Here is a 12,289-nt window from a genome sequence, read left to right as displayed (position 1 = left end):
TATCTTATAGGTCAAGAAAATGTCCAAATACCTCTTACTTGTTTTTCATTTGCTTCTTTCAAACATATGCATACTGTTAGCTTTTCAAAAGAGAGAAAAATAATGCATTAGTCTGAAAATAATGAATTTGAAAGTTCTTTATAGTGGTAATATATTCTAAAATTTTCTGATTTTTAAAAATTAATTATTAAAGAATGCTAAATTAGTTGATTTGCTTCTTAGGCTATTGGCTAACCAGTAAAATTACAAATCAATAATATAATCACATTGAATCTTAGCCACAATGTTTAGGTTTTTTCGTTTTGTTTTTGAGACAGGGTCTCTGTATAGCCCTGGCTAGCCTTGTATTCACTGTGTAAACCAGGCTGGCCTGGAACTCACAGAGATCCACATGCTTCTGCCTCTTGAGTACTGGGATTAAAGTTGTGCACCACCTTGGCCCAGCTTTTTTTTTTTTTTTTTTTTTTTTTTAGTATATCCCTATATGCTGTTTTATATTGTGTCATCATTTTAATAGGTTTTTTTTTTTTTTTTTGGTTTTTCGAGACAGGGTTTCTCTGTGGCTTTGGAGCCTGTCCTGGAACTAGCTCTTGTAGACCAGGCTGGTCTCAAACTCACAGAGATCCACCTGCCTCTGCCTCCCGAGTGCTGGGATTAAAGGCGTGCGCCACCACCGCCCGGCTTAATAGGTATTTTCTATATCAGATGCTAGTCTTTATTTTCTTAGAATGATGTTATCATAAAATAGTGTATGTTGTTCCCAGACAAGGCAATCACATACAGATATTGATTGTGGTTTTGGTCAATTTGTAGTTACCCAATTCAGAAGCTAAGAGGTCTTTCCTTAAATAGGAGTTTTAAAAGTTTTATTAAACTAGGAATATCACCAACAACAAAAACAAGAAAGCCTGATTTTAAAGTGTGTTATTATAGTTTATAATTTGCAGAGGATCAGTGTGTGTGTGGTGGTAAACATGTGCATGTGTGTTTAAGTGTGCAGTATAACCTCATTCTTACTGGATCTGCTTATCCTTACCTTGGTATCCTCCTCAGACATGAGCACAATAAAATTTATTTCAGCAATTTCTTAAATAAGATGAGATATTACACACACACACACACACACACACACACGCATGTATTAACCCTAAAAAATTAATCATGGGTGTACCTAAACCTGTGGCCCACAGGCCAGATACCTTCCTGAATATCCTTTAATGCATTCCAGCACATTTATAGATGCACCATTCATTTATGCCTTGCCTTATCTAAGGAATGGGCAACTCTTGGCCTGTTAATTTTTATTTCTCTCTCTCTCTCTCTCTCTCTCTATCTCTCTTATCTCTCTCTATATCTATATATCGAGAGAGTGAAAAGAGGAAAGCAAAAAGCAAAGAGAAAAGAGAAATCTACCCAACTCCTATCTTCACTCCCGCCCTCCCGCCCTCCCTCCCCTCCTCCCTCCCCCTCCCCCTTTCCCCTTCCCTCCCCTCCCCTCCCCTCCTCTCTCTTCTTTCGTGTCTATGTAGCCCTGGCTGTTCTGGAATTCATTATGTAGATCAGCTTGGCCACAAACTCACAGAAATCTGCTTGCCTCTGAGTTCTGGGATTAAAGGCATGCTTAGCTCAATTTTTGTTTTTTAAAATTTATTTATTTGTTTGTTTATTTACATGTATGTGGGTTATATGGGTGTTTGGCCTGCATGTGTGTTTCTGCACCATGTGTGTGATGTCCATAGAAGCCATAAGAAGCATCTCTGCAGCCCCAGCCTGGCACTTCAATGTAACAGAGGGAAGTGTGTCCGGACAAGCTGATTTCCAAAACTTGGCACTAATATGATAAATTATAGCTGATCAGATCAACTCATTTGATTTTTTTCAAATCTAAGTGTGTTTGTTTATAAAATTGAGATGATGACACTTGGAAGGATTTAAATGAGAGGTTTGCAGAAAGTGGTAAGGCCACTGCCTGGGAATACACAGGAAGCATCCAATACGGAACAATATAGAGCTACTTTCATTATACGATTACACAGCAATTCTTAATAGGCCTATCCTTTAGACAGTTTTTGAGATCTTAATAGACTTGCTTACTGGTTTTCCCAACTATTACGGTTTCTATTCAAATGTAAACAGGGTGCTTCACCATTCTGCCTCATGCTTGCCTTCCCTTTGACTTGCTGACACTCAACTTCCCTGCAGCCTAGCCTTCTGCTCACTCAGTTGGAAGCCATATCACTTCTGGGTCTTTCTGCTAATTTTGTACTATTTCTCAATACTTTTTGAGTAAAATTTACATTGTGTTTCCTTGGTGGTTTTTGAAATTGCCTGAAAAGTAGTTTTTATGAAAAGTGAACGATTTGGAGTGTTCTGATTTTGAAAAAGGGCATGAATGTTTTAGTTAGTGCTGACTGTTTTAAAATGGTATTTTTGCTGAAGTAATTTCTTTTGAAACCAGAGTAAATATAATCAATGTCACTAACAAGGGACTACTGCACTCCTTCGACCTCCCAAAAGCAGTTTGCCTTGAATTCTCGCCAAATAACACTGTCCTGGCAACGTGGCAGCCTTACACTAGTAAGTATTTTCCCCTTGTAAAGTGTTCTAACAGGACCAGGTACATTTAGTGGGGGAAAAGCTAAGTTTATAACTTTGTAAGATGGTAATTTAAGGTCAAGCAGACAGCCCATCCCTAACCCCCACCGCCTTCAGGGAATGTGATCTTAGTGTATGACTAAGATTGCAAGTAAACCACACCCTTTAAGCAGGCTATCAAGTAGCCCTGGCTGTCCTCACACTCTGTAGCCGTGGATGATCTTGAACTTCTGGTCTACTGTCTGGACTGCTTCTGGATGCTGAGATTTCAGGTGTATAGCACCTTGCTCCATCGGTGTGGTGATTGAGAGCAGACCCAGGGCTTCAGGCGTGCTAGACAAGCACCCTCCCAACTGAGCTACACCCACTGCCCCAGCCTTTCTCATCTTAACCAAGTACTCACAGTACCGTGACTGTAACTCTTAACTGCTAGGGTTTCACAGAAAAAGTAACGTGAACATTTTGTTCATAATTTCATGGGTAGACGATTCATTCCCATGCCAACCTACGTCTGCAGTGATGCAGCTTTTCTTCTATTAAACAAGAACTTTCACCTTTTTACTTTGAGGAAGCTCTCTGTAGCTTCTCTTATGCAAATTGCTAGCACTGCTTCTTTTGTGTTCCTCTCATTAAGTAAAATAAGGGTTACTTGGTAAAGCACTGTGTCCTCTGCCAGTAAATATAATCACCGAGAAGACTATTGGGTGGGTAGAAGCATATGGATATACTGGACCCACAGGTGATTAATGAGGCAGGTGGATTCTGTGAGTTAAAGGCCAGCCTGCTCTACAAAGTGAGTTTTAGGACAGCCAGAGATACATAGTGAGACTTTGCCTCTAAATAAATAATAAATAAACAAGCAAGCAAACAATAAATAATTTTTTTCAAAGGATGATTTATTAAAAAGAAAGACTTGTGTTCTAATTAGAATGGGATGGCTCAGGTTTCATCACTTAAAATGGTAGGCAATTTCAAATGAATGGGTTATATCTAGGATTTTACTTTTAATATTTTGGGGCCATATTTGATTGCAATTAACATAACTCAGGAAGTAAAGTGAAAATGTAAGTTATGAGATAAAGGAGAAGAAAAACTGCAAAAATAAAATTTAGAAGGGAAATAACTCCTGGCTAGAAAAGATCTCTAAATATCTGGAATATTAATGATTTAGTCAACATTTTTATTAATCACTATAAGCAAAAGGCAGTACAGTGGATAAAATATGAAACAAGAGTGTGTTATGGCAGTGTGGAGCTGGGAGGCTGAAGCAGGAGGGCTGGTGTGGAGAGGAGTCTTAACTAGACTGTGAGCTTGTCTCCAAGAACAGAACGGAGAGGAAACTGTTCTGTTTGAGACATTTAAAGCCATATAATCGTAATGACATAGGAACTTTCATATAGCCATGCTTTATTTATACAGATAGGAGAAAGTGGTATAAAGGCTGTGTTAAGAGCATTTTATTAGGGCTGGGCTGTAGCTCAGTTGGTAGAGTGCTTGCCAGCATTCATAAGGCCTCTGTTTGATCCCCACGCTATGTAAACTGGTTGAAGTATCACATGCCTGTAATTCTAGTACTTAGAGAATCAGAAGTTCAGCGTCACTCTCAGCAGGAATGTGAGGTCAGTCTAGGATATATATGACTGTCTCATATATGAAAAAAGGAAGAGTGGGGTAAAACATTCTCTACCAATGGCAATCTTTTTAAATAAATAAATGATAATAGTTCATTAATATTATTATTATTCAGTAGTTGGTTATAAACCTCAGGGTTTTATTCTTTCCAGAGGCTCGGACTCTAATGAATCTTGTTTTTCCAAGTAAATTGAAGGGACTCATAATCATAAATTATTAGTACAAACCTTCATGACTTAATCCCTTTGACAATAATGTCAGAATTAATAAATCCCTCAAGTATTCTTAAAACTTATAAGCAATCATTTCAGAGATGGGCTTTAACTCAAACAACTGTCATGTTGTCATGGTTTTAGCAATGAATGATTATATAATTAAAGACTAGGAAAAGTTGATTGTAGGCAATTCTTTTATTTAATATTCTTAATACTATTCAAGATATTTGTGAGCATGAAATCTTAACAAGTGTTAGAAGACAATCACTATACAAATTTTTATTGCAGCTTCTAAAGATGGCACAGCTGGGGTGCCTAACCTGCAGCTTTATGACGTGAAAACTGGAACATGTTTGAAATCTTTCATACAGAAAAAAGTGCAAAACTGGTAAATAAATGTTTTAAAGTGCTATTTAAAATATTTAGAATTATTTTAAGAATGTTTTGCGTGCATGTATATATTTTTACCTTATGTAAGCCTAGTGACCTTGGAGGTCAGAAGTCATCAGATCTTCTGGAACTAGTGTTAGAGATGATTGTGAGCTACAATATGGGTGCTAGGAAATGAACCCAGGTTGTCTGCAAGAACAAGTGGTCTTAAATATTGAGCTATTTCTCTGGCCGGTGAAGTTATCTCTCCAGTCCAGAAAGTGATATTTTCACGATATTGCTAATGTCATTGTATATAATTGTTTTTCTAGTATTGATTTTGAAAATAAATTATTCTAAAATCCTGTTGTTTAAGGGTTTTTAAGTCTATAGGTCTATATTATAGTAAAATATCCCTTTTAGTTTTTGAAAATAAATATATTTTTAATGATACACCATTTAATTATACTATTAGTACTGTTGGTAGCAGGTGTAATGTAAGTGTTTTATCTTAAACAGCATCACAGCTTTAACATGGTTTTACTTTTTTCCAACTCTCTTTCTTTTGATATAGGTGTCCTTCCTGGTCAGATGATGAAGTTATCTGTGCGCGGAATGTTAACAATGAAATTCACTTCTTTGAAAACAACAATTTTAGTATGAAAAGACTTACTAAATAACTTTATTATTTGCTTTAAATGCAGTTTTCAAAGTTTTTTGTTTGTTTGTCTTCAGTGCTAAGAGTCTGTGCTTTCCTTTCCTTGGTGGCATTGTAGGGTTAGGGCCATCCTCAATATTATTGTTGTAGTTATCCCATTAGCTAAGGTAACACTATTGCTTATTAACATGGATTCTCATTGCTTAGGATAGTGTAATCAGTATCAGCTATCTTACTTATCAAATAGAATTTATGTATACACATTTTACCCTAGCAAGATGAGGCCAGTTTTTCCCATCTAATGGTCTCTATGAATTCTTTACTATAAAGATTGGCATTTATTGGAGCATATGCCATGTGTTTGTCATTGTCATCAGTCCCTGAGAAGTTAGTGGTATAGTTAGTATCATCTTATTACTTGCCCAAGTTTACACACCTAGTAAATGGGTGAGTTATTGGAATTGAAGCCTAGTTCTTTCTGGCTCCCACACATGCCTTTTCTGTCGGTTTGCTCTGCCTCATCTGCATGAAACTGCAATGAACAATTTGTAGTTTCAATAGACTTTTATAATGAATTCTGAGTTTGCTGTGTTTTTGTTAACTTATTATCAATCTGTAATCCATTTCCTCTCATTTTAGACACAATTGCAAATAAATTACATTTGCAAAAAGTTAATGACTTTAATTTATCACCTGGAAGCCAACCTTATAAGGTAATTCCTGTTTTTATTTACTTGTGTAGAACTTAACTCTTTTCTCTTTTTTAAAAGTAATTCTAAAAGCATCCATCTCAGATTTTATGCTTCTAAAATACACATTTGTGCATGTGTGTCTTAGGTGGCAGTCTATGTCCCAGGAAGTAAAGGTGCACCTTCATTTGTTAGATTATATCAGTACCCCAACTTTGATGGACCTCATGCAGCCCTGGCCAATAAAAGCTTCTTTAAAGCTGATAAGGTTACAATGCTGTGGAATAAAAAAGGTATGATGAATAGTTTATAAATTTTGTTATCAGATGTTAATTTTGACATTCTCTCAAAAACATGCACACACATACACACGCACACACATATATAAAGAAAGGAACGTATAGGTGATTTTTAACGTGTCTTGAATCTAATTGGATACTGCTTCACTGTTATAGCTACTGCTGTGCTGGTAATAGCTAGTACAGAGGTTGACAAGACAGGAGCTTCCTACTATGGAGAACAAACTCTGCACTACATTGCCACAAATGGAGAGAGTGCTGTAGTACAATTACGTGAGTATGCCTTAACAGTTTCCTTGTGGTTAAAGTCAATGGCAGTAAAAGAAAACACACACACATGCCATGAGGGTAACACAACCTATATTGTTTGGTTTTGGTTTTGGTTTTTGACACAGGGTTTTTCTATATAATAGCCTGGCTGTTCTTGAACTTGCTTTGTAGACCAGGCTAACTTTGAATTTGCAGAGATCTGCCTGCCTCTGCCTCCTGAGTGCTGGGATTGAAGGCGTGTGCCACCATGCCTGGCACAGTCTAAATTCTTAATCAAATGACTAAACCCAAATACCATGATAACATTTCTGATTAAATTCCTCTTCATTGACAAACTTAAAGTCATCCTCAAGCAAGCCTGACTTTGACAGACTCCAGTTAGTTTGTTAGCCTTATGCCCGCTCTTGAGTAGGAGTAGACTCTCTGGGTGACATGTCTTCTGTAGCAGCTCTCTGAGCACTTCCCTAACACAGCAAGCAAATAGAGTAAGCTTAATAATTGCTGCAGAAATGAGAGTAAAGTCCAGCATTGTTACCTCAGTACGCTAAATTAACTATAGAATAATAGTTATTTACTTAAAAAATATTTTACACTTTTTATTTTATTACTTTATGTGTCTGGTATTTTGCTTACATGTATGCCTGTATGCTGTGTGCATGCATACATGTTGCCCAAGAAGGTCAGAAGAGTGCACTGGAACTGGAATTACACTGGTCGTGAGTTGAACCTCTGGTTTTCTGCAAGAGAACAAGTGGCACTTGACTGCTGAGTCAACTCTCCAGCCCAGAATAATAGTTTTTAAATTCTAGCAGCTTCCTCATTTCCTCCCTTTGAATTGAACATGTGTAAGTAGAGAAATATCCCATAGTTTCCCCTCCAAAATGCCCTGTATTCCCGCTGAAATAAGAAGTTAAACAGACCTGACATATCAAGTAAATATAACAGATCTAAAGAAGGACGACACTGGATTTGTCTTTGTATAAATGAAATCACAGTCAAATAACAGACTTTTAAATAAAGTAAGACACACCAAGAAACATACTATAAGGGCCTATGGAATAAAACTCTTTGGATAAACTCTAAACATTAATCAGTAAACTTTTATAAATGATGGAATGATGGCATTCCTCTCTTAGTTAATCTAAAATTTAACCTTTTAATGCCAATCAGATTTAAAAAAAAAAAAAACTAGACAAACTAGTCTGAAATTTGGTAATAAAAGGTTAACACAAGAATATTTTGAAAACCATTAAGAGGCCATGGCAAATTCTGATACTACAAGATATTAAAATGTAAAACAGTTTAAGAGCATCTGGATCTGGCTTATGAAAAATTATGTATAAAATAAAATACATAGAAATCGATCTGTATATTTGTAGACATTAGTGTGTTATAAAATTAGCACTTATTGAAAATGTGAGAAAACTTGGAATTATAAAAAATCTTGGAATTAAAAAAAAGATTTTTCTAAGCAAGACAAAAATCCTAAGGAAAATATGATAAATTTGTAATATATAAATATTTATATAATAATTATTTATACAATAATTATAATTATTTATATAATGTAATATATAAATAACAAATATATATATTTGTTAATAGTTTCTGTTAGAAGAATCTATTAACTTAGGTAAGCAAAAAGATTTTCTAAGCTGACAAGGTTAAGCATAGTAATAAATAGTAATAAATACCTTTAATCCCAATATTTAGTAGATGGAGTAGGGTCAGAGATTCAAGGTCATTTTCACTTACATATTGAGTTCCAGGCTGACTTGAATTATAAGAGACCCCAGAAAAAAATATCCAAAAATACCAACAAGAGACAACAAGCAGACAAGGGATGTATGAGTATAAGAAAAAGTAAACTTAATTTCGAAAGTTGCCTGTGCCTACTCAGTAACTGGGAGGAGAAATGGGAATATTATAGGAAAATTAGTCTACCAGAAAACAAATGAAATTACTTTTAATTATTAAAAGATAGCAATAATTAAACAAAACCAAGTCATAAATTTAAACTAATAGGTAAAAATAAACTGTAGTGTGAGCCTGAGGAGACCCACGCCCTAGAACCTATTGATGGGCATGGAAACCGGTGCAGCTGCTTCACAGAACACTGAAATGTTGTGAGGGCATTGCCAAGTCAGTAACCACACAGCTATCCTTTCCGTTTGTTTTTCTGAGACAAGGTTTCTCTGTGTCACAGGCTACCCTACTACTATTGGTTTTGTAGACCAGGCTGGCCCTGAATTCAGAGATCCACCTACCTCTGCCCTCTAAGTGCTGGATTAAAGGTGTGCCCACCACTGTCTGTCCGTAGCTGCCGCCTTATGTTTGTCTGCACTTCCACTGGAGGAAAATGTTCAGGGAGGTTTATAATGAGTTACAGAGGCAGAGGCTGAGGCAGATTTTTAACATGATCATGTAGAAAAATCTCCAAAATATGGTATTAATGAAAGCCTAGAACTTTTCATTTTTTTTTGTATTTAGATAAGATGCTTTATTTCAAGAAAATATTCTAAAATTATATTCAAGAAATGAAATGGGTTGCCTTGATAGATACTTTTTTATGGCATGTGATTTTATATAGTTTGTATTTGTATAGTAATGTGCAGGTATTCTCATTTCAAAAAAAAAACCAACCATCGTTGGACATGGTAGTCTGCGTCCCAGTCCTTTGGAGCTAGGATGATCATCTGAATTCAGGAATTTGACTAGCCTGGACATCCTAGCAAAACCTCATTTTTAAAAATGTTTTTTATTTCTAGTAATAAAGTATTACAGTAAGTCTATATTGGCTTCCAAGAGCCCATATTGCCAATGTGTTTAGAAGATAATAAAATTCTATGGGAGTTCTTGAATGTATGATTATGTATTAATACTCACAGTATATCATGGAAAAATATTTTTAAAGTTTGAAAAAATGTTTGGCATGCTTATGAATGTTATATGTATCTTGCACTAGTATTCATATATTTTTTTTACTGTTGATTTGTATCTTATATTTTTTTCTAGCAAAAAATGGCCCAATTTATGATGTTGTTTGGAATTCTAGCTCTACTGAGTTTTGTGCTGTTTATGGTTTTATGCCTGCGAAAGCTACGGTTTTCAACCTGAAGTGTGATCCTGTGTTTGATTTCGGGACTGGTCCTCGCAATGCCGCCTACTATAGCCCTCATGGACATATATTAGTACTGGCTGGATTTGGAAATCTTCGGGGACAAATGGAAGTGTGGGATGTTAAAAACTACAAACTGATTTCTAAACCAGTGGCCTCTGATTCTACGTATTTTGCCTGGTGCCCAGATGGTGAACATATTTTAACTGCTACGTGTGCTCCTAGGTTACGTGTTAATAATGGGTTTAAGGTTTGGCATTATACTGGCTCTGTCTTGCATAAGTATGATGTGCCATCAAATGGAGAATTATGGCAGGTGTCTTGGCAGCCATTTTTGGATGGAGTATTTCCAGCAAAAACAATAAAGTACCAAGCAGTGCCCAGTGAAGTACCTAGTGAGGAACCTAAAGTTACAACAGCTTATAGACCTCCAGCCTTAAGAAATAGACCAGTCACCAATTCCAAACTGGTAAGTAATAGCACAGGGGAGAGTGATTTTGTGTGAAACTCCACAGCCCTTTCCTTCATTGCCTGAGTTGCTTAGTACCTGCTTAGAATATACTCCAGAGAGCTCTGTAAGGCCCACAGAAGATGAAGATGCTGATCAGCTCATATATTAAGCTGGCTGAAAGGTTAATTTAAGGGGGTTTACAGTTTAAAAACAATTTTTTATTCTTGAATTTCACATACATATGCAATTAAATATGATCATATCTACTCTCTATCTCCCCAACTGTCCTCATAATCCCCTCCCAATTTCATGTTGTTGTTGTTTTTTAAATAACCCTCCCTGTAAATCCATTAGTGCTGTCCATTTGTGCGTGGGTATGGAGCCATCTTTTGGCAAATGGGAGTTTTACCCATGGCCATATCCTTAAAAGCAATTATTCTGCTTCTCCCAACTATCACTTACCAATAATTCTTCAGTAAGGGCTGTGGCCTTAGTATGTCAAATGACATATGACAAATCTATGTCAGAGTTTGGCTGGCTTGATCATATCAGCTAACCCCAACTGCTGTGAAATGTAATAGCCACCTCTAACCAGAAGACAGCATTTTACAGCTCCCCTCCCTATCCTCCATCCCTGCGTTCTTTTCAACTCCTCCTCCGTAATGTTGCCTGAGCCTTGGTGATAAGGTGGGAGTTGTTACCTCCTCCTCTTTTGGGCCTTCATAGCACTTTCACCAGTAATGGATCTCTCCTTTGACTTCTGCCTACTGAAAAGGGAAATTTCTCTGACCATTGTTGAAAGCAGCTCAGGGCTGTAGGTATAAATATAAATATTTAGAAGGCAATTTGACAACATGACTATTTAGCAAAGTAATAATATCAGGACCATTGACCAGGATATAGAGTAGGAGGCATGAAACTCTCTTCTGTAGAACAAGCCTCAAATCCAGTCAGAAAGCAGTAATTGTGTAACAAGCATGCAACTGTTGTAACAGTAGGCACATCTTGCCTGGAAGGTCAGTATTGTACCATGCAGGGTCCAATACTAGGTAAGACCATTGATGTCTTTTCTTCCCCCAGCAGTCTGCATAGCACTGTCTGGCCCCGTGAATGCTAGGCAGCAGGGAAGAAACTTCCTGATCAGTTTGAGGTTGATTTCTCTTATGTCCTGCAACCAAAGTATGCAGTATCTTCAGCAGTAAGGTCCTACCATGTAATTATGATGGGTGACTTAGGGCAATAGCAACAGTCTGTTTTAGATTCAGAGTTTAATTTCTGGGAAAGATAACGCAAAATGATACACTAGCTTTATAGGTGCAGGGCTTAAATTCAGATGCTAATTAGGTGAGGCTGATGATATATGACAATAGTGAACAGGAGGAAATGGTGATCAGCTATTTGTTCAGCGGCAGTTGATTTTTCCATGGGTGATCTTGGGTCCAGTTTGCCAAAGTTACTGATTTTTTTAAGACAAAATGGATCTATATATATGTATACACACATAAATGTCTCAGTTCTTAAAATACTGTCTTAGTTGGTCTTTTGCTGTGAAGAGACACCATTACCATGACAAACCTTATAAAAGAAAGCATTTAATTGGGACTTGCTTACAGTTTCAGAGGTTTAGTCCATTATTGCCTTGGCAGGAAGCATGGCAACATGTAGGCAGGCATGGTGCTGGAGAAGTAGCTAAAAGTTCTATATCTGGATCCACAGGCAGCAAGAAGAAAGAGACTTGGCCTGGCTTGGGCTTCTGAAATCTCAAAACCCACCCACAGTGACACATTTTCTTCAACAAGGCCACACCTCGTAATCCTTCCCAAGTAGTGCCACTCCTGATGACTAAGCATTTCATGAGCCTGTGGGGCTCTTCTTCAGACCACCACAAACTGCTCGTTTGTGAAAACACATTTACATTTAGTTCCTCACGTTTCCTGAATGTTGGTTAGATTCACATATACTTTCAAACTGTATTTCAGCACTTAGAAGAACA

At 36.8% G+C, this 12,289-nt stretch overlaps 1 protein-coding gene across 2 annotated transcripts in view; it reads left to right on the top strand.

Moving 5' to 3' along the window:
• The window catches only part of Eif2a (eukaryotic translation initiation factor 2A), a 30,588-nt gene that overhangs the window by 12,607 nt on the left and 5,692 nt on the right, over positions 1-12,289 (top strand). The window contains exons 4-10 of one of the 2 annotated variants that reach the window (XM_038347232.1): positions 2,459-2,577; positions 4,731-4,830; positions 5,386-5,468; positions 6,109-6,182; positions 6,307-6,451; positions 6,614-6,730; positions 9,743-10,314. In XM_038347232.1, coding sequence (XP_038203160.1) covers positions 2,459-2,577; positions 4,731-4,830; positions 5,386-5,468; positions 6,109-6,182; positions 6,307-6,451; positions 6,614-6,730; positions 9,743-10,314 — 1,210 coding nt within the window. The remainder of the gene's footprint in view (positions 1-2,458; positions 2,578-4,730; positions 4,831-5,385; positions 5,469-6,108; positions 6,183-6,306; positions 6,452-6,613; positions 6,731-9,742; positions 10,315-12,289) is intronic. The other variant, XM_038347233.1, reaches the window with a different exon arrangement.

Source organism: Arvicola amphibius, chromosome 11, assembly GCF_903992535.2.
Source record: "Arvicola amphibius chromosome 11, mArvAmp1.2, whole genome shotgun sequence".
Lineage (NCBI taxonomy): Eukaryota > Metazoa > Chordata > Mammalia > Rodentia > Cricetidae > Arvicola > Arvicola amphibius.
The sequence above is the reverse complement of the archived record's forward strand: the minus strand, read 5'-3'. Positions and strand labels throughout refer to the sequence as shown.